Source organism: Takifugu flavidus, chromosome 21 (genome assembly GCF_003711565.1).
Source record: "Takifugu flavidus isolate HTHZ2018 chromosome 21, ASM371156v2, whole genome shotgun sequence".
In the NCBI taxonomy this organism is placed as follows: Eukaryota; Metazoa; Chordata; class Actinopteri; order Tetraodontiformes; family Tetraodontidae; genus Takifugu; species Takifugu flavidus.
In genome coordinates, this window is record NC_079540.1 from 8,121,243 (window position 1) to 8,143,528 (window position 22,286).

Below are 22,286 nucleotides of genomic sequence, written 5' to 3' on the forward strand. Positions count from 1 at the left end.
GCGGACAGCTCCGGAGAGAACAAAGCCCGCCCGCCAGGGAGCGTCTGACGCTTACTCCTCTGGATGAAACGCGAAAAATATTTACGTTCTGATTTTTTAATAGTTTTTTACGTTTTTAATGTTCTGATTTTTACCTGCTTAAAGGCTTCGCTTAGAAAATATCGAATATCGGGTTTTCCATTCCATTTTCCATTCTTTTCAGAGCTACAGGTGACACTGAAATAGAGGCTTTTCTTGATCAAACACACACCGCTGACCTCACCAGTATTCCTAAGTGTAATTTCATGTTATTCTGAGGACAATTGGCCAGTGAGGAATATTCCTTTCCTTCTTAGATGTTTATCTTACCACGCTCACATCCCTACTTTCATTTTCAATCTAATTTCGTCGTAATCAAACGAATTTCCTCCCCAAATCTGGAGCTAAAAAGCGTCAAAACTTTGTGCGTCACTCCGTTGTCCTCCCTCCGCCTCCTGTTGCGCTCAGCGGTGTGGTAGTTTGACGACGGTCCCTAACGGCAGACAACACGGCCGGGGGGGGGGGGGGGGGGAAGGGGGGGTGCTGAGATGGACAGGGAGGGAGACACCGGCTTACGACGTCAAAGGAGTACAGTCACACACACACACACACACACACACACACACAGAGCGAGAGAGAGAGAGAGAAAAAGACGAGCACGAAGAAAGAGAGGAGAGAGAGAGAGAGAGAGAGAGAGAGAGAGAGAGAGAGAGAGAGGAAGAGAGAGAGAGAGAGAGAGAGAGAGAGAGAGGAGAGAGAGAGGAGGACCAGCAGACTGCCAATAATTCCCCCCGGTCCTCGGAGGAAGCAGAAATTCATCTGTCACACCTTCAGCAAAGACAGATGGACGTTGGTTTATTTTCATAAACGATTTTCGTCCCGCGACGAAAAGAAAGAGGAACAAATTATCCGGAGCATTTCACGGGAAAAAGGAAGGAGGGGAAAAAGAGAAAGAAAGAAGCAGCTCCAGAAACAGACGCTCATGCCGAATAAAGGACCGTCGCTGGATGTGGTTCCGGGGGGGGTCCAGGCCTAACTTGGTTCCGAGCCGCTCCTCCAGACACATGAACTGGAACAACTGAGAGCCGCTCACTAAATAACAGCGGGGGGGACAAAAGGAAGGCACCAGCGATCACGCCGATTCTTCACCGCGATCAGCCGCAGGTAGGAGCTCTCGCGCACGCAGGTGCGCGTTTTAACGCCTCGAACCTTTAAAAAAGACAAAATCACGACAGGAAATTGTTGTTGTCAGAGCGCGCGCGTCTCTGCGGCCGTGTTGACACACTCATGTTCCTGCAGTCGATTCATGGAAACCTGCTCGCACGCACGCACGCACGCACACGCGCCGAGATTGTTACATCCTAAACCGATTTGGTTCGGGAAAGCTCAACCCTCGCGTCTTTGGGCCGATGCTCGGCGCTGTCGGACGGAGACGTGAAGGTTCGGCTGTGGGGTTCTGCCGCCACACGTGCGCGCGCGCACAATTGTTGCTCGCAGCGGATCGATATTCTCATTAAACAGTTAAAACCAACGCGCGAGCTCGCTTCTTCTGCCCCCCCCCCAGTGCTGAGATCTGTCAGACTCGACCTGCTCGGTGTCTCCGAGGGTGGAGGAGGTTCGGGCTCCATCTGCGCCTCCTGTGTAGTGCGAATTGAAGCCTCCGGGCTCCTGTCTGCTCCTCCTCACGGCCTCCTCCGCCCCCCCATTCCCCTTCCCCCCCCCAGACTTTCTCAATGAAGGAGCCCGACGCCATCAAGCTCTTCATCGGGCAGATACCCCGAAACCTGGAGGAGAAGGACCTGAAGCCCATCTTCGAGCAGTTCGGGAAGATCTACGAGTTGACGGTGATAAAGGACAAATACACGGGCATGCACAAAAAGGGGGGGGGGGAAGTAAGGGGGGGTGGGGGGGGGGGGAGGGGTGATGGTGGTGGTGGGTGGGGGGGGGGGGGGTCAGATTACCTGTGTCCTCCAGGATGAGCCTCATTTAGCCAAACTCAAATAGCCTCTTTGTGGCCCCCTGTGATTCTATGAGTCCCCCCCCCCAACATTTACTTAGGTTTTAATGTTTTACGGGCAAATATTTGCCAGCTTTTGCCCGTTAAGCTCAGAGGACGCCGTCGCACCCGTTCACGGGCTCATGGGCGCCAGAACCTGCTGGTTGGGCGCTAAACGAAGCATCAAAGCATCAAAGCATCAAAGCATCAAAGCAAGCCCGCGGGTGCATGCTGGGAGATTTGTGGAGCTCCTCAACAGAAACCGCTGTTTTAAAGCCGTTTCCTCAGAACCGGCTCAGCAGGTGACGTCGTCCCACCAGGTGTCGGCCGGCGCGTCCCCCCCCCCCCCCCCCCCCCCCCCCCGCTGTCATTTGGAATGCAAATTCAGACGGCGGGAAAACAAAAGCCTTCATGAATCCGTGGTGGAGAGGTGGGGGCCAGGTGCTTCCGGGCCCCCAGCACCTACTCTGCATAATTCTCCATATTCATGATGGGTGGGGGCCCCTAAAGGTTAATGGAAGCTTCATGTGGGGGCGCATTCGTTTAGGCGGGGACAGGAAACGTCTCCGATCGTTATGTTTGATCGTAACGACGGGCGTCTGTTACATCAGGCAGAAATCGGTTTCTCTCCTATAGATTTTGACCTCTTGACCCCAGGTGTGTAAAGCACCCCCCCCCCCCCGTTGTTGCCAAAGGGCATTTAAAAATGGCAGATTTATAACCGGGCCCTGGACGTGCGTGCGTCTGGCCTCCAGGCAGCTCGCTTCAGATTAAATTACGACGTGCAACAGCCCCGTCCTTTACCGCCTGTTTCTGTCTCCAGGATGTGCCTTCCTGACATACTGCGCACGTGAGTCCGCCCTCAAAGCCCAGAATGCACTGCACGAACAGAAGACGCTGCCCGGGGTGAGTGTGTCTTCGGGGTTCGTGGGGGGGGGGGGGGGGTCATCCACAGCTCGACGTGACACGGTAGCGAGTCTGACGCGCACGCCTGACTCTGACGTGCACGCCTGACTCTCTGGCGTGGCTGACTGGCTGCGGTAAAGGTCACGCGCATGTTTCCATATCCGTCCTGCGATGGCGTGAGTCAGCCAGTCACGTGATGAGCGGGGGGGGGGGCACGCACCGATGTCTCCCTGCCTCTCTCTCCCTCCCCCCTTCCTCCATCTTAATTCCAATCAAAGTTAAAGCTAGCTTTATTAGCATAGCCAGGCAGCAGGTGCGCTGCCAGATGACATTTCCGGAGCTAAATAGGAGGCGACAGCGTCTCTGTAATAACGAGAGACGCGGCGGCGAGGAAAGGAATTACTGAGACGGAGTTCTCCCCCAGACTTCCCGCTGCTTCCTCTTTCTCCAGCAAGGCCGCGCTGCTCTTTCCTTTGGCTTATTTTAGTCAGAATCCTGCTCAATGACAATTCTGGCTGCTTGACTTTGTGAAGAAAGAGAAATTCCATCTTTATTAGCAAACTGATTACAAGATGACTAAGAGGCACCTATTGAACATGCTAATGCAGCTAATGCTAATAAAGCTAATTAGTAATAGCGTCCTCAATGAAGTCATGATATTAATGTTTAAATCTATAAAAGAGAGGCTGGAATTTCACCCCATCAATGGGAAAAACCAGCTCAAGCACGTATTAACTATTGCTATAGCAACCAAACATATAGTTTGCTGATGACCATCTTCTTGACAGCAGAATAGCTGATGATTCGTGTAACATTAAACAACCTCCAAACCCCCATTTTTGCATATTTATGTTTGTAGTTGAAATGCTACACTTCCGGATGTGGTTTTCCTCCTCTTCGCTTATCTAGAAGATGGTTGCTAGGTAACATGTCACTTTTCCGCCGGTGACCTGGTGCCGGGAGGACAGTTTCTCCTGTGACGGCCCCCCCGCTGCCGCTGATATTTGCCCCCCACCTTAATAATCAGGCTATTATGTGATCATTAATAGCGGCGGAGCTCGACCTCTCGATCGGTTCAGCACCGAGCGTCGTCCCTCAGACGGGGGGGCTTTATTGTAGGATGTGCAGACAGTTGGAATCAGATGGAGCAGCCTGGTGTTGTCGGGGGGGGGGACAAAAGAAATCCCATTGTTAGCATGACAGCAGCATTGCCTCCCTGACCTCTCGTAGGGGATGAGCAGGGCCCAGCGCCACGTCCTCCCCCTCCTCCCCCCAGTCTTTCCATCCCAGTGGCTCTCACCCCTCGCGGCCTCTTTACCTCTTAAGCTGCGCGGAGGGGGCTGTGCCCTGCGTACCTTCCCCCGCCCCCCCCCCACCCCTCCAGCCCTCTCCTCCACCCTGCATCATCCAATAGGGGAACGGATGAAAACCACCTTATTAGCTCCCACATGGACGAGAGCCGCTACCCACCCCTGCTACCAGCTGTGGTGTAATTGTCATCTAATTGCACCTGCTCTGCCAGAGAATAATTAACTTTGGCATCTCGTGGCCCCGACGATACAAAAGAAATAACATGAAAGCAATTACAGTGCTGAGGGGAGTCTGAATGGAGGCACACCTGAATGTGCATAAGAAAAAGGATGTCATTAGCGCTCAGACCTGCGTTTTATTCTTCTCTGGGTCAGTCCCCCCCCCTTCCTTTGTGATTTTGCCTCACTAACAATGGAAAAGAAGAAAGCAGGAAGGAGAGTAAGAAAAGTCAGGCCGGGCGAGCAGATGGCTGTTCCACGGCGGCACCTGGCCCTGTGTTTAATTTCAGGTTAGAGAGTCCGTCTCTGAGTGAGAGCCTCAAAAGCAAATTCAGCCTTCGAAACAGGAGGCAAAGGTGTGTGTGTGTGGGGGGGGGGGTGAAAAGGCAGGAGGAATAAACCCCATCGTGGAGACGGAGACAGGGAACGCAGCAGATTCGCTCTGGAGCGGAACGTTCAATCCTGCGTGGACATTTTGTCCTCATGTCCTGTCTGGTCCCGTCTTTTTGAGCCTTTTTTTTCTGGGCAAATCGGCAGCTTTTGGGGTTCAAAGGAAAAGAAAATGACATCAATTCCTGCTGTGTGATAAGAAGGGTGGACTAAAATGACTGTGGCGATGAAATGAATCGTTGCTATTTTTATTGAAAGGATTTTCTAAAAGACCGTAATAACTTTATTATCCTTAGTTTGGATCATTTAGACCGAGCCAGTGGTTCACCGTGTTAGTACTGATGTCACATCATTTTAAAAGATCGGAACACAAATAATCTCTTAGTTTGGGGTGAAAAAAACATTTCTGACTGAACTTAGATATTTTAGCTTAGCATGTTGTCGTTAAAGCAACCTGCAGTCTGAGTCGATTCAGATTCCTCAAAGCAGCAGCATAAAATTTAATTCTGTCTCCTCGAATCCTCCTTCTTTATCCGGCGAGCTGAGTTTTAATTCGTCATGTGCCATAAAACCAAGGTTGACAGCTGGACCCATGACGACGTGATGCCACCGGCTGCTTACACGAGTTTCTGGAAGACATAATCGTGCTTATTTAAGCGAGCCTTGAATGTGATGCTAGGCTAATGGGCCGCTTTAGTGTCGTAATGAAACAAAACCACATTGGTTGGTTGAATGTTTCACACATGCGGGAGAGAAGAACCTCCCACCTGCTTCAGCACAGACTCACTATATTTTCTCTCGCTCACTTTTTAAATTAATATGCAACAATGCTTTGCTGTCTATTTTGACCACGGTGAGCGTTTAATAATGCAACTGTGCCCAAATGAGGAAGTAACTCTGTATGTGGTGTGTGTGTGTGTGTGTGTTTCCATGTACAGTGGGGGAAGGGAAGGCAGGTGTTTGCACTAACACGGTTTAATAAAGGCCATGTGCACGTGTGTGTGTGTGTGCGCACGCACCTGAAAGATAAGGATGGATGGAAGTTACTGGTTTTATTGTGTGCTACGCTCACGTTGCTTCATTCAATATTTGTGTGTGGGGTCAAATTCGGAGCTGTGAGGCCTTTTGTGTTTGATCCGCCCCTAGAAGAGGTAAAAAACAAAAGCCCCGCTCGCTAAGGGTGGAACATCTGACCGAGCTTGACATTTGCTCAGCCACAGAGAGTCAGACGGGGCAGAGTCGGAGGGCTTTCATCAATAGTCTGACATAAATGCATACGCTAAATATAGCGCAGACTTTTTTACACAGGAAAGGAGAGAGGAGTGTGTGAGGAGGGGGAGTGTGTGAGGAGGGGGAGTGTGGGAGGGAGGGGGAGTGTGTGAGGAGGGGGAGTTGTGTGAGGAGGGGGGAGTGTGTGAGGAGGGGGAGGGTGTGAGGAGAGGGGGAGTTGTGAGGAGGGGGAGTAGTGTGTGAGGAGGTGGAGTGTGTGAGGAGAGGGAGTGGTGAGGATGGGGAGTGTGTGAGGATGGGGAGTGTGTGAGGAGGGGAGGGGCAGTGGGTGAGGAGGGGGAGATTGTGAGGAGAGAGGGAGTGTGTGAGGAGGGGGAGTGTGTGAGGATGGGGAGTGTGTGAGGAGGGGAGTGGGTGAGGAGGAGGGGAGGGTGTGAGGAGGGGGAGTGTGTGAGGAGAGGGGGAGTGTGTGAGGAGGGGGAGTGTGGTGAGGAGAGAGGGAGTGTGCGTTAGTGCGGAGGAGGGGGAGTGTTGTGAAGGAGAGAGGCTTGTGTGAGTGGGAGGAGGGGAGGTGGGTTGTGAGGTGAGAGAGTGTGTGAGGAGGGGGAGTGTGTGGGGAGGCAGGGGGAGTGTGTGAGGAGAGAGGGAGTGGTGTGAGGAGGGGGAGTGGGTGAGGATGGGGAGTGGGTGAGGAGGGGGAGTGTCTGTGAGGAGCAGAGGGAGTGGTGAGGAGGGGGAGTGTGTGAGGATGGGGAGGGTGTGGAGGAGGGGGGAGAGGGGGTGAGGAGGAGAGGGAGTGTGTGAGGGGGGGGAGTGTGTGAGGAGGGGGAGGGTGGGAGGAGGGGAGTGCTGTGGGGGAGAGAGAGTGTGTGAGGAGGGGGAGTGGTGGCCAGTTGTGAGGAGGGGGAGTGTGTGAGGAGGGAGTGAGTGTGTGAGGAGAGGAGAGAGGGAGTGTGTGAGGAGGGAGAGTGTGTGAGGAGGGGGAGTGTGTGAGGAGGGGAGTGAGTGTGTAGGAGAGAGAGTGTGTGAGGAGGGGGAGTTTGTGAGGAGAGAGTGTGTGTGAGGAGGGGGAGTTTGTGAGGAGGGGGAGTGGGAGGAGGAGAGTGTGTGAGGAGGGGGAGTGTGGTGAGGAGGAGAGTGGGTGGTGAGGAGGGGGCAGTGTGGGAGGACGAGGGGGAGGGTTGTGAGGAGGGGGAGGGTGTGTGAGGAGGGAGAGGGTGGGAGGAGGGGAGTGTGTGAGGCGAGGGGGAGTGTGTGAGGAGGGAGAGTGTGTGAGGGGGGAGTGTGTGTGAGGAGGGGAGTGTGTAAGGAGAGGGGGAGGTGTTGTGAGGGAGGGGAGGGTGTGAGGAGGGGGAGTGTGTGAGGAGGGGGAGTGTGTGAGGGGGGAGAGTGTGTGAGGAGGGGCGTGTGTGAGGAGGGAGAGGTGTGAGGAGGGGAGTGTGTGAGGAGGGGAGTGGTGAGGAGGGGGAGTGTGTGAGGAGGGGGAGTGTGTGAGGAGAGAGGGAGTGTGTGAGGAGGGAGAGTGTGTGAGGAGGGGGAGGTGTGTGAGGAGAGAGAGTGTGTGAGGAGGGGGAGTGTGTGAGGAGAGAGGGAGTGTGTGGAGGGGGGGGGTGTGTGAGGAGGGGGGAGTGTGAGCACGCGCCTGCATAGGGCGAGCTGCTGTTTACACCCCGTTAGCCCCCCAGCCTCGGCATCCATAGGTGGGGAGTGACGTTAAACGCGCTCCGCTGCGCCCGACAGGACAGAAGCGTCTCGGATTTGTCTCCCAGCATCCGCATGTGAGGTTCCTCCACGTGTCAGCGGGCGCTGGAGGCTCCGCCCCCTTTCCATAGCAACGCCTCGGCGTTCCTGAGTAGCGGGGATGATGATGAGGATGATGATAGCAATTAGCAAGCCTCACGGCGAATGTGCTCACTTGATGAATGTATCCGGCGCGCATTCATGCATCCATTCATTTACATACGCATGCATATGAATGCGGGGGGGTTGGGGGGGGGGGGGGCAGGACCGACCGCTGACTGACGGCAACAAAGGAAGAGGGCCCGTCCTCTGCACGCCACCCCAGGGTGACTGTGATGATGAATGCAGATTGGAGTTATAGAGGCGGTAAATGGGTGTGAACGAGAGAGGGATTGGGTAAATGGGGGGGGGGGGGGTAATAAGGGACGGTTGGGGGAGGGGAGGGGGAGATAAATGAAAGTTTGAAGGGTGGGTGGCAGGGGTTGGAGGTGCACGAGGCAGCGTGTTTATCAGCTTAAATACAGACATCTGTTACTGGGGAATAGTGTGTGTGTGTGTGTGGTGTGTGTGTGTGGGGGGGGGGGGGTGGTGGGGGGTGGGGGGGGGGGGGTGTTGGGGGGGGCGTAGCAGGCGCATGTGCTTTGTCACCGAACTTGCTCTGCGCTTTGAAGTGCGCGCACGCCGCACGGCCGCAGCGGAGCAGGCAGTCGTCAGCCACACCGCAATTAAAAAAAACAAAAGAGGACCAACAGTCGGTCACATCAAAGGGTCGGACCATCCGTGCACGCACTCACACACACACACACACGCACAGGCACACACACACACGCACACACACGCACACACACATACACACCTCCGATATTTCTCTTCCTCCACTATGGGATTGTATCTCTGTTGTTGTTGTTCCTGAGCAAAGAGAGAGAGAGAGGGGGGGGGGGGGGGGGGTGAGGGAGAGGGGGAGAGGGGGAGAGGGGGAGAGAGAGGGGGGGGGGGGGGGAGAGGGGGAGAGAGAGAGAGAGGGGGGGGAGGGAGAGGGGGAGAGGGAAAGAGAGGGTGAGAGAGGGAGAGGGAGAGGGTGAGAGAGGGAGAGAGAGGGGGGGTAGAGAGAGAGAGATGACACTGGGATGTTGCTTTGACAGCAACCACAAGATGATTGGCTGAATATTACTGAACTGTGTGTGTGTGTGTGGTGTGTGTGTGTGAGAGAGAGTGTGTGTGTGTGTGTTTTCACTCTGCTCTACTTTTCCGTCGCCGCCTCTCTCGCTTTGTCAGATACACCTTTTTTACCAATGTATTTATTTTTGCCTCGTGAATACACCAATTTCCACCTGTGCTGACACCCCCCCCCCACCCCCCCAGGAGTGTGTTGCCAGCGTGTTAGTGTGTGTGTGGCGAGGAGGTAGATGGAGAAGAGAGGGAGCAGAAAGTGGCAGAGAAGGGAGAGGAAGAGAAACGAGGGAGGAGGGGCGGAGGTGGTGGCGGGTTGATTACGCCGCAGGTCTCGTTGCCTGGAGACGGGGGGGACCAGGGATGCCAGGTTGCTAGGCGACCGGCACGATGCAATGACCAGCGCTGTGTGATGGAGCGGATGGGGAGGTGCTCCGAGCAAACACGCGTGCACACACACACACATGCACATACGCACATACGCACACACACACAGACACGCACGCACACACACATGCACACACACACACCACACACACTCTTTATTCAGAATCCTCGTGAACCCGCCGACGCGGCGTTTGCTGGGTGGAGTCGTGCGCTCTGGGCTGGCGAAAGGGGTCGCGCGGCGATTTGATTGGATAATCTATGGATTTAATATCCCATAATCCATGTGAAATCCCCCACGGCATCACAGGGCGGAAAAGATTAAGTACGTGTGTTCATGTTGCTGTGACCGTCGGGGCTGAGTGTGTGTGTGTGTGTGTGTGTGTGTGTGTGTGTGTTGTGTGTGTCAGAGGATGATTGCGTGTAATTTCAGTGCTGGGGGGGTGACTGAGTGGTGAAATGGGCTGTTGACCAGGTTGGTTTCGCCCCTGCTGTCAACGTGCAACACGGGACGTTTTTGTAAACACGGTTAAAGCGGCGGGGGGGTGATTGGGGGGGGGGGGGTTGGTGATTAGGGGGGGGGGTGGTGATTAGGGGGGTGGGGGGGGGTGATTGGGGGGGGTGATTGGGGGGGGTGGAACGTGGTACATTAGTTGTGACGGCGCTGCATCTGCTCTCGAGGTGCATTCAACAGGCACGAGAGCTGCCGCCGTCATCCCCCCCTCACCCCCCATCCCTCCCCCCCCCCATCCCTCTAACCTCCCCCCCCCCATCCCTCTCCCCCCCCATCCCCCCCCCCATCCCTCGACCTAGGAGCGCCCTTTGTCCTCCTCATCTGTTTTCCTCCCCTCTCTTCCTTGCGTGTTATTCAGGGCGGCCTTGTTTACCTGACGCAGGGAGCCGCGGCTCGAGTGGGGGGGGTGGTGTTGCCATGATGATGATGGGGCTGGTTGCCATGCCGATTTGTAGTGGCCCAGTCTTGATGGCCTCCACTTCTGACTTGTTTTCCCTCTTGTATATTCAAAATCCAATCTCCTGAGCCATCTGCTGCTCGTCTCCTTATCACCCCCGCCAGGCTTCTCCTGCCCCCCCCCCCCAGGGACGTATGGGCAACAGGCATAAGACACATTTTCACACAAAGATGTTTCCTCAAACTAGAACCATTAATGTCAGAAACAAGGTGACCAGGATCCATCCCTCTGTCCCAGAAACGTCAGGACGGTTTTAAATTCCACTGTTTGTTTTTCAACATTAAGTGGCCGAACTGTGGAAACCGACCACAGCTGGGGGCTCATCTGTTGGCATGGTAACAGGGTACCAGCAGGGTAGCAACAGGGTCAACAGGGTACCAACAGGGTCAACAGGGTACCAGCAGGGTCAACAGGGTACCAGCAGGGTAGCAACAGGGTCAACAGGGTACCAACAGGGGTACCAGCAGGTCAACAGGGTACCAACAGGGTACCAACAGGGTACCACCAGAGGGTCAACAGGGTACCAACAGGGTCAACAGGGTACCAGCAGGGTACCAACAGGGTCAACAGGGTACCAACAGGGTACCAGCAGGGTCAACAGGGTACCAAAAGGGGTACCAAACCGGGTACCAGAAGGGTAACAGGGTACCAACAGGGTCAACAGGGTACCAGCAGGGTACCAAAAGGGTCAACAGGGTACAACAGTGGTAACAGCAGGGTACCAGCAGCGGGGGACCAACAGGGTCAACAGGGTACCAGCAGGTACAACAGGGTCAACAGGGTACCAACAGGGTACCAGCAGGGTACCAGCAGGGTACCAACAGGGTCAACAGGGTACCAGCAGGGTACTAGCAGGGTACCAGCAGGGTCAACAGGGTCAACAGGGTACCAACAGGGTACCAACGGGGTCATCGTCCCCTTCTGTTAGCATCACATATTTATGGCCAAGGTTTTGCTTTAGTACCTAAATAGTGCCTGGTGGCCACATTATGATGTCTTGCTCCTCCCAAACCTTCGTTGGTCTCTTTTCTTCTCGATACTGTAAAAATAATGGCAACGCGTATTTTCCTGTTATCCGTTATGCACCTGTCCGTCCACCTGGATCGCCCGTTTGTGGCTCAGACAATCCTGGAAACTTGTCGTAGACGGACGTCTGTCTGGGCAAACGTTGCGTCGTGAATTTATCTTGTGTTTTATTATTATTGCAGTTAAATGTCCGTCTCTTCACGCACAGACTCGACTTTGACCACTTTCTCAACCATAATTACTGTTAATTACTATTCACAAATGCGTCCATTTAATTGGGGGTCTTCTCGGCAGGGAGGACATCGGGGGGCGGGGACGGACCGCTCTTTGGGTATGCAGGCCAGGGCGGCGGAACGTGGCGGCGGCGAGGATCAATAGTGTCTCCTGGTGACCGATCACAGCGGATCAATCGGTGACACGAGATCAGTGACTGCCTGAAATGTCAGCAGCTCCATAATTAAGACCTTCATTAAGCTAACAGAGTGTCAGTCTGCTGCAAAGATCACCCCCCCCCCCGCCCGCCTCCACCCTCTTCTCCATATGCTCTCCCCAATCCCTCTCAATCCCACCCGTCTCCCATCGGTCCGCTCTTTCTTCTCCCCATTCAATGCCTCCTTCAGCGCCTCCTTTCAGCCCCACACGTCTGAAAGGTGGAGCCGATGTACGTGCGGCTTCATATGGAGCTTTTGTGAACTCTGGAGAGGACAATAATTGTGAAGATGAAGAAAAGGGGGGGGGGGCATTTGTTTCAGCAGCGGGTATCCTGGTGAATTATGGGTCGCCTAATCCGTCCATCTTTTCCTTGTCATTTAGAAACTCTTTTTACGGTTCTTCCTATTTCCCCTCCTCGCCCTGGGAACCCTTGTTCCCTCTGACAGGCTCAGAATCTCCCATGATTCCGATGCCGTGTGCTCCTGTAATCCAGATTAGCCGGCGAGCGCTCTTAATCTCATCACTTCCCAAATCCTGCGGGGGTGTGCCTTTCCTGGTTTTACGCGATAGAGAGAGAGACGAGCTTAGAGGAAATTCATAGATGGGAGTCGGGGAAGGGAGGCTGCGTCACGGCGTCATTTAATGGTCGTAAAGCGAACGACCAAAGCACCAACACCGCCTCACTGTCGCTTCCTCTGCCCCCAGATGAACCGCCCGATCCAGGTGAAGCCGGCAGACAGCGAGAGCAGAGGGGGTAAGAGACGCCTGTCCTCAGGCCCAAACGCAGCACCCGTCCAAACACGTCCAACACAAAGACCCGGAACAGTCGTGAGCGTCTCAGAGATGGCGGCTTTGGTCGAGTAAACCATGTGACCTTCACCCAGCCGCTTCTGCAGCTTTCCTATTATTATTCCACGCATCCGTCCTGCTGCCAGGTCCATGTTTGAATCCAGTACATGTGTAAAATGTGCAGTTCAACAAGGCCGCGGAGCAGCGAGTTGCTGCTCATTTCTGCATTTTCATGTTTGTGAAAGCTGTGAAGTGAAAATACAACTTTACTCAGGCACTACACATAAAGAGCCCTACAGCTAAAGAGCTGTAGGGACCTTTACGCTAGAGGCCGATACTGCTCAGATATAAAAACACACAAACACGGAGGAATGTAACATTAGCGGCGTGCATGTGGACTAAAACATGCAGAAATGCTGCTCTGATCCGTCACAGACGGGCACAGATGGAGCAGCTTCTCTGACAGCACAGAGGGTGACAAACACTTGAGTCACCAGCCAGATGCTGCCTCTGTGGCGCTCCGTGTTTCTGCCCCCTGCTGGCGGGTCCGAGCATCGCAGGGTTTACTCCACCCCGCGCGCGCGCACACACACACAGACTCTCTACCAATTCTTTAAACGTTGTAATCACTCAGAGTATCCACAATTTACTATATTTCTGTCATTTATCTGCCTCTCTGGGCAATCTCCCTTCCCTTAGAAGACAGGAAGCTCTTTGTGGGCATGCTGGGGAAACAACAGACTGATGCCGACGTGAGGAAAATGTTCGAACCGTTTGGAAGTATCGAGGAGTGCACGGTGCTCCGTGGGCCTGACGGTACAAGCAAAGGTATCTTTAGCTCCTGCCTGACCAAAAACACAAACCAAAACTGCGATTCATTGAGAGGAAACTAATATTAAATATTTACACTGAAATTCCCAAATTACGATTAAAATCTGGGTGATATTTCTTTTCTTTTCAGTTAAGAAGCCCGAATTGACAATAGAATCATCCATTAATCATCAGGTCTTTTTTGCTTCTCACTGCTCTGCTGTTAAATCTCCAGTAATTCTGGTTTAGAATTATGGGACTTTTCTTTTGAGCAACAATATAATAATACGGATTTTCGCTGCTTGTAAAAGGCCATTATCGCGATGACATCTATTTATTACGTATATCAAATCCAGGTGACAGGTCAGAGCCAGACGCGAGGCTGCCGAGCATCCGTTGCATTAGGCCTGACTAATGACGCCGTAGCTTTTATGGGTCACAGCTAATGATGCCGTTGCTGGTTTATGGACGTGATTGATGAACCAATGAACGTCTCTTGTTTAATGACGCCACAGTAACTGATGAAGCACAAGATGTAAAGCGGCTCCTAATGTGTTTTTAAAGGGAAGTCGTCGCTGTATGTGTAAGTGTGTGTGTGCGTGTGTGTGTGTGTGAGAGCCATATTTAAGAGTGTGTTGTTTCATGTAGGGTGTGCATTTGTGAAGTACCAGAGCAACGCAGAGGCCCAGGCTGCCATCAGCGCCCTGCACGGCAGTCGTACTTTACCGGTGAGTTTTTAACACACACACACACACACACACACACACACACACACACACACACACACACACACACGTTCACACATTCCAAAATGTGGACACTTCAAATCCAGTAATTTAGACACTCATCATGGTGACTCAGCTAATAGTCACCAGTTCTTTTTTCCACTGATTCAGACACACACACACACACACACACACGCTCAGAAAAAAGAACTGCTCATGTTTTTCTATGCTTTTCGCATAAAATGAATAAAAAGCTGAAAAGGACGCACTCCAGTGCTGATGATGTAACAGGATGGCAGCGGCTCCGTCCGTCCCGGCGCGCGTGCACGCAGGAGCCCGATGACAGATGAGTGTTCTCGTTTCCGCCACAGGGCGCCTCGTCGAGCCTGGTGGTGAAGTTTGCCGACTCGGAGAAAGAGCGATCGCTGCGGCGGATGCAGCAGGTGGCCTCCCAGCTAGGAGTCATCAGTCCCATGACCCTGCACCTCGGGGCCTACAATGCCTACACACAGGCTGTGAGGAACACACACACTCACACACACACACACACACACACACTCACAGTACTCAGTCTGTGTGACGTGTAGATGTTCCGGGGGGCTTTTTAAGGCCTCCTGCGATCATTTGACGTGGGCTAAATTGCAACTTACTGCAGAGTAAAGCTCGATTACTGCTCTCGCCGGCGCTAATTGACCATTTGCTGCAAATGGTTTCTGATTTGGCTCATTTGCACGTGTTCGCATTTGTCAGACTTCATGTTTTTTCTCCTCATTATGAAAGTGTTCGGTTTTTCCCTGCTGAAATGTTGTTTTTCCCCAGATTGAACCGTAGCCAGTAGTAAATAGCCGGAGCTAGCTTGTAAAAGCCTCCCGGGGAGAGGAGGGCGGCGGCAGCGTGCACGTGTGCCCTAAACGCCACATTTCCTCTGTGAGACCTCAATCCCTCTCCCTCTCTCCGCCCCTCAGCTGATGCAGCAGCAGGCCCTGGTGGCGCAGTCGGCCTACCTCTCTCCCGTTGCCACGGTGGCGGCGGTACAGATGCAGCAGCTCGCCGCCCTTAACCCGAGCAGCATCATTGCCACGCCGATCGCATCCATCACTCCCTCCTCAGGTAATGAGAGGCAGGAACGTCCGGCCTCGCTTCGATTCCTGCCCGAAACGAGGACAGATACCGAAGCAGCGGTTGACCCGAGAGGACAGAACGTCCATTAAGTCCTCCCTGATATCGGACTTTATGTTTTAAATCAGAAGTAAAACTCCGACTGACTTCCTACAGCCACTGTGAATAATCTATAGATACTCTAGTAAAGCCAGGTTGATAATGGGGATTTTTACAAATGGAGCGATCCTTTAAACTACAAAATACAGAAAGTATAAATCTTAAAATCAAATTAATTTGATTAATCAACTTGAGTATTTTTCTGTTGTTCTCTGTTGTGTGTGTGTGTGTGTGTGTGTGTGTGTGTGTGTGTGGTGTGTGTGTGTGTGTGTGTGTGTGTGTGATATAGTTGTGATCTTGTCTAAAATAAAGTGACAGTTTGAGGCTATTATCATTCAGTTTGACTGGGAATAACAATCTGAAGAATAAAACAAATAAAATTGGCATTTTTTACTGCAGAACCTTTGTAATTGAAGTCGTTAGAGGGCCACTTTATATTCTTATTTCAACTGTAGATTAAAAAGTCAACACTTAAATATAAATGCTGAGTCAACAGCAGCAATGTTGCCTGTCAGTGTCTCTTCATTTACCCATATTCAGGTTCATTTGTGTCTTTTATTCAAAGTTAACTATTCTGACTTAGTGTCTTAAATACTTAAATATAACAGAATCAGGTGGCTGTCTAGCGTGTTAAAAATACATGTGACAGACGAATCCTGGGGCTCTGTTTCCAGAAAGCGTGACTCACGTGCTGAAAATACTCCACATTCTGTTGTGAGGAGATTCATTTCACGTTTCTTTCCCCATCTCCCGCTGGGGCATCCTGTCAGGGTGTATTTTTGGGGTTTGGTACACAACCGAGAACACTGTGTCTCATTAAAAAGGACTCGCGGCACATCTGGAGTGAGAGACTCTCCGGGGTTCCTTGAACGTCACACTGGTAGCGTTGTCATTACAGGGTCATTAGCATAATTACGGTAGCATTTGTCTCAAAGCTGCTCAGCTGCGAAAAAAATAAAAATAAAAATCCACTCTCATGCAACAAATATATCCCGTTTTGAATATTTATCTTTGCTCTTGAACGCTTCTGCAGTTCATCCAACCTTGGTGTGCGCAGGTACCAGCACGCCACCGTCCATCGCAGCCACACCTGTACCTGCTCTGCCTCCGCCCATTGTGAACAGCTACGCGTCGGTGCCAGCGCCGCCTAGTGGCCAGTCAGCCACCGACGCACTGTACACCAACGGCGTTCACGCCTATCAAGGTACAGCGCCGCCCCCCCGGCCGCATCTACGATTGAGCAGATATTGGCTTCGTCTCTGTCTCGCAGCAGTGTCAGCCCGATTAAGAGCGAATGAAGTTAAACTAATGGCTTCCTTTTATTTGGAGCGCACCGATGTGCCCTAGATAGCAATTAGGCTTCTGTTTATGTGTGTGCAGCTAATTGGTGGCACTCATAGTGTGTTTACCCCGCCACAGCCCAGAGTCCCGTCCTGGATCCTCTGCAGCAGGCTTACACAGGCATGCAGCACTACACAGGTGAGCCTCACACGGTCTTCTCATCCGCCTTCAGCGTGGTTTGGATTAACAAGCCTTAACGTCTCTCCGCCAGCCACCTACCCTGCCGCCTACAGCCTGGTGGGGCAGCCGTTCCCCCACCAGCACACGCTGGTGGCCCAGCAGCCGCAGCAGCCACAGCAGCTGCAGCAGAGAGAAGGTGAGCGGACAGAGCGCCGCCCTGACTGGAACACTCCAGTTTCCCCCCATTTTCCTGCAAATTAAACACTCAACATTGTGAATAAGTCTCCATTCAAACCCTCCACTGTGCGTTATTATTTGTATTTTGATGGCGGAGTTTTTTGGGGGGGTTTTGTTGCATTTTTTATGCTAATTTTGTTAATGTTTATTACTCATTTGCCTCATGATTCACTTCCATCACATAAACTGCACAGTAACTGCAGATTTGGTCCTTTTCTCCACTTAGGAAGGTCCTAACCTGTGTTTTTTCCCTTCCCATGCCTGCACGACCGTGCCTCCCCTCTGCTCAGGTCCTGAAGGCTGTAACATCTTCATCTATCACCTGCCGCAGGAGTTCACCGACTCCGAGATCCTGCAGATGTTCCTGCCGTTCGGAAATGTCATCTCCGCGAAGGTCTTTGTTGACCGCGCCACCAACCAGAGTAAATGCTTCGGTTAGTAGATTTACTGCTCGGTTTGACACTTTTGTGTGAATCGCCCTGCTAACGCGACCGCCGCTGGTTTTTTTTATTCTGTCGTTTTTTGTGCCTCAGGATTTGTGAGTTTCGACAACCCCTCCAGCGCTCAGACTGCCATACAGGCCATGAACGGCTTCCAGATCGGTATGAAGAGACTGAAAGTTCAGCTGAAGAGGCCCAAGGATGCCAACAGGCCATACTGAAGGAGGTAAGTTATGTAGACGGATGTGATCTGTCCTGTAAATAAACCTGCATAACCAAGGTTTGTCTTTTAAAAGACAGAAGCGTGTTATAGCTATTGGATAGTAGTTGCATGATAGATTATTTACTCTAGACAGTTTTTAGTGCTCTCTCTGATCTCCAGACCAAGGATAAGTACAGACAAATGGATATAAGGGAGCTCCTGAAAAAAATACCAGAACAGTTACTCCTTTTCACCGCAAGGTGGCAGCAGCTGTATCTTGAAAGGAAGCGGTGACGTCCAACATAAGATTAATTTATCCTGTCCAAATTAGTGAATTCAAAGCTAAATAACTGGAGAGTACCTAATATTTATATAGACCCTTCCCCCATGTCTTAAATTGGCTGAAGATAAGTGGCCAAATATAATTAAAGGAAAAAATCCTCTGATTGATTGATAAACTGCTAGAAATGTGCCAGGAAGTTAAAGAGAGCGAGTGGATGTAATTGGGACTTAAATGTCTGTCTCTCACGTGGAACAGAACGTCAATAATCGCTACAGTAGATTAACTTTAATGAGCCCTGAAAACACCATCAGGCCGAACGTGCAGTAAAAGTTCCATCGTTCCTTCACTTTATTTTCTTTACGGTAACTTTGACTAAGACTGTAACTCATGTGTTCTTTCTAACCACTGTTCTGTCCATCCTTCATTTTATTTTACTTTCATTTATTGTATTTTGTTTTTTAACATCACACCACCTGAGACTGTCCACACATATGTCGTGGAGACGTGCGTCGCTATAAAAACCTCCCCCTTCCTTCTCGATGCGTCGTAAGTTAATTGGCCTGTGTTGGTTGCTGTGGCGATATTGCCTGTGATGGTTAGCAGTACTGTTTTATTTTTCATCTATCTGGGGCCGTCGCCTTGATTCACCATGCTGAACTGCATGGCGGGTTACTGTGGCGACCATCAACATGTGTTTGGTGCGGTGTGCGTTTCCTCTTATTATTTTGAATCCTTGCAAACTGATCAATAACTGTCATTTCACCTCAGTATCTGTAAGCAATCGATTATCATGACATGCTTAAAAACCGATAAAACGGGCTAAAACCAGCCCTGCTGCTCCTCACTAGAGGAGACGTTGTTTTTGAGTTTCTTTTTGTCGTCTGTCATGATCATCATTCTTACACGTTCCCCCTGTTTAGTCGGTTGCTGTGGTAGTTTTCGGTGAGTGCGGGTTTTTGTTTGCTCGTGACTCAATATTCAAGTGATTTTGTGCCTCGAACCTGTTTTTGTGCCTCTCAAACTGTACCGAGCGTGTTCCCCAACATGATGTCTGTCAGTAACTGTGCAAGTGTGACGCAACAACAAGGTGTGTGTATTTTTGTTTGTGAGTTTATGTTGGTATGTTTGTGTGATGGAAGGAGGAAGAGAGAGAGAGAGAGTCCTCTTGGTTCCGTGTTCTGCTGGCTGAGGAACTGCATTCCTCTTTAGGAATTCTGGAACTCCAAACGAGAACGATAATTTTGAAGTACTTTCAACCTGAATGCGTTCGAACACACCTTTGGTCACACCTGCGTCGATTCTGCATCCAGCGGCAGGTTTGGAGCCCCCAGGGAAAGCGAGCAGCCAGATTCTTCTAAAATAAAAGCATCATTTAGAGAGCTTTATTGAGGCTCACCAGGCCACCTCTCCCTGTCGTTTACCGCATTAAACCCTCTGAGAGGGTGAGCAGTCACTGAAGACATGCATCAATGAGGATTTAGGTTAAGCTCTAAATGCACAGCTTGAAGAAGGAGCCGTTATTTCCTTCAGTTTTATTAAGTTTGGCGGATTATCTACTCCAGACATAGATGGTGAGGAGATAATGAGTTAATATTCATTACTCTTGGAGCTACTTTTAAAAGAATATCAATAATCCTCTTCTCAAAATACCAATATTGACATCATTCCCACCTCTGAATATGTGATTTTAACTCTCCTGCAACAAAAAAAAAATCACTTTGCATTTTCTCCGAGTACTCAGTGACCGTTGACTGCACGATGAACTCCAATATGAACCTAAAGACTGCTTTGCTAGGCAGTTATTACCGGTGGGGGGCAAAGTTCTTTTGTTTTTTTCGCTGCAGCTGCAGGTGTAAGATCTCAAATCTCCCCCTCCCCCCACGTAAATACAATCAGCAAGTCATTGGAACAAATCTCATCATGTCAAATCCTTTTCTGGAAACTGGGAGCCTTTATCTCCGCCAGAATTCCTACTCTGCATGTTCTGAATGGATTCGAGAACGTTTCCCAGGAGTGTGCGCACGTTTGCAGCAGAATGTCGCTACTTCCGCTGCATGCGTGGTCGTTGATGACAGAGGCGTCCCTGAAGCGTGCCAATGTTTCCAGAAAGCCTAAAAAAATGATGCGTTTGCTGGTTTTGTGGGGTTTTTTTGTTTTAACGCTCTCTGTTGTTTTTCTCTCCTTCTTTCCCTCTTTGCAGGAATTTAAAAAAAAAAGACCTAAGAGTTCAATCAAGAAAAACCACTCGGGATGTCCCAGCCTTTTTGTTTTTGGTTGTCCAACCAACCGATAGCACAGGAGCAACATCTCACAATAACAGTTTCATGTACCCGCTTACAAGAAAAATAACAGAGGTGGCGACAACAGCAGTAATATAAGCGACAAATATATCCAGAGAATCAGCTTCTGCCAGGCGAGGAGTGCTCCAGATTTCCAATCATTCCACGGCTGAACTCATTCACATTATGTACATACTCTATGTCAGCAGCCAGATCTACATGTTGAGGGGAAAAAATAATCATATCACTGATGTTATTCTACTAAACAGGGTCCTACTGTATAGTGTGATTTGTGGTCTATGGAGTTTACAGAAGGTCAGTCTGCACAGTGGAAGGCAAAAGAAAATCTATTCTGTACGATTACCACTGGTAATATTGTTATGTAGAGCTAGTTTTATTATTTATACGTAAATTTAAAAAGAAATCAAGGGGTTATTCGAGAGAAGGGAGAGAAAAGGATTTCCTCTCATTCTACATACTTTGGTTGGATAAATGTAGTTTTAAAAAAAAAAGCTTCACAAGATTCTCTGCTGCCACTTTTCAAATTAACAAAGCGGAAGGAAGGGCTGGGAATTTTTCTATCTTGATTTTTTTTTTTTTACATTTAATGTATTTGGTAATCAATTTGATGAGATGGGTGAAACGTGACGATTCCTTTTTTAATTTAAGAAAAAAAAAGAGAGCATCCAAGACAATGAACACACTTATTATAGAGTTTTTAATTACATAAATGTACCTATGGACGTAAAACAAACAAAAAAAACAATGGTTCTTTATTTATTCTCTACAATTGCTGTTTTAAAACATATGTCTTTAAATGAAAATAAAGTACAGTTTAGAAAAAAAACATCTGTCATTGTGTCATTTACAAAAAAAATCCACATATTTGTCAGAATAAACAGTTAAGCTAAAAGTTTCTACAGCTTCTGTGTGGAGTTTGCACGGTCTGCATGTCTGTGGGGGGTTCTCCAAAACATGCATGTGTGTGTGTGTGTGTCCTGTGATGGGCAGGTGACCTGTCCAGGGTCTGTTCCTGCAGCCCATCTGCTGACTGCTGGGATGACTCCGGCGCACACAATGATCAGCAGTAAGCAGCAGCTAACAGATGATGGAGGTTTGAACACAACACAGGAATGTGTGTAGCACTTGCTTAGGAGCGCAATAGTTCTGTGTCTGACATGACTGGGTTTGGCCTGATGTGCCCAGGCAAGTCGGGACGAGCAACATGCCTTCCTGTATGAGGTGCGATCAGTGACAGGAAGGGAAATATTGCGTCACCATTCTATCAATAGAACTTACGTTCTAAGGCCATATTAAAAAAAAGAGGCAACTCTGAATACAGACGTTGTGGGCAATATTGAATTAGACACTATTGTACAATAGGTGGGTAGAAATATACCATAGTAATTGTGTGAGATGTGTACCACTCTGCGCAGGAGTAAAGAATATTTGTTTTAAGTTTAATATCAACTTTATATCTTCCTTTATCAAAGTCAATATCTTCTGGAGACTAGAGGAGAAACAACTAGTAGAAAAGACTGGACTAGGTGACCTGTCCAGGGTGTATTCCTTAAAGTGATATAATAAATAATTGAATAGAATTAACAAACACAAAAGCATTAAAATGCCGATTATCACATAAACTCGGCAAAGATAGTACTATAAGCAAAACCATCCGTGTGATTTTCATTATCTTCTGGGCGCTAAAGTAGAAAAATTAAGGGTTTGCAGGAACTTTCAGGAGAGATTATTTTGAATTGAATCAAACTATGTTAAGTATTTTATTTAAACGATAAAAAGTAAGAAAAAGAAAGAAATCAAACCAAAAAAAAGTACATTGTCACACAACAGGGTAAGGGATGCCTGGCCTCGCAGAAATGAGATCAAACAGCAATACGACAGGGGATCTGAGACGATGACCCTTGATCTTTCAAGGGTCACGGCCAAGGGGCTTTGATCAAACTACTATACTATGTAACCTGGCATAATACTGCATTAAACTGTATCAGTTACCCTCGACATTTGTGGACAATATCTGAAAGCCGTATTA

The 22,286-nt window shown here is 50.1% G+C and overlaps 1 protein-coding gene across 6 annotated transcripts; it reads left to right on the forward strand.

The window, feature by feature from the left end:
- The first annotated feature begins 775 nt into the window (after positions 1-775).
- Positions 776-21,083, forward strand: LOC130518585 (CUGBP Elav-like family member 3). 6 transcript variants are annotated; one of them, XM_057021304.1, is made up of 14 exons: positions 776-1,182; positions 1,743-1,894; positions 2,836-2,920; positions 12,498-12,546; positions 13,281-13,409; positions 14,040-14,119; positions 14,488-14,631; positions 15,082-15,226; positions 16,368-16,538; positions 16,754-16,813; positions 16,887-16,991; positions 17,323-17,466; positions 17,566-17,698; positions 20,158-21,083. In XM_057021304.1, the coding sequence occupies exons 2-13, from the start codon at positions 1,752-1,754 to the stop codon at positions 17,691-17,693; spliced, it is 1,383 nt and encodes a 460-aa protein (XP_056877284.1). In that variant the 5' UTR covers positions 776-1,182; positions 1,743-1,751; the 3' UTR covers positions 17,694-17,698; positions 20,158-21,083. The 6 variants fall into 6 exon arrangements, 5 of the variants coding, with proteins under 5 accessions (XP_056877284.1, XP_056877287.1, XP_056877286.1 ...); XR_008948078.1 differs by lacking the exon at positions 776-1,182 and adding an exon at positions 18,436-18,503 and having other exon boundaries at positions 1,706-1,894; XM_057021307.1 differs by lacking the exon at positions 776-1,182 and having other exon boundaries at positions 1,706-1,894; positions 16,392-16,538.
- The last annotated feature ends 1,203 nt before the right edge of the window (positions 21,084-22,286 follow it).

Excerpts from the sequence above, each read along its gene's own strand:
- LOC130518585 (XM_057021304.1), top strand. The coding sequence starts at position 1,752 with ATGAAGGAGCCCGACGCCATCAAGCTCTTCATCGGGCAGATACCCCGA. Across the intron at positions 16,814-16,886 it reads AGGCATGCAGCACTACACAG|CCACCTACCCTGCCGCCTAC; the intron begins GTGAGCCTCACA and ends TCTCTCCGCCAG. Across the intron at positions 17,467-17,565 it reads CAACCAGAGTAAATGCTTCG|GATTTGTGAGTTTCGACAAC; the intron begins GTTAGTAGATTT and ends TTTGTGCCTCAG.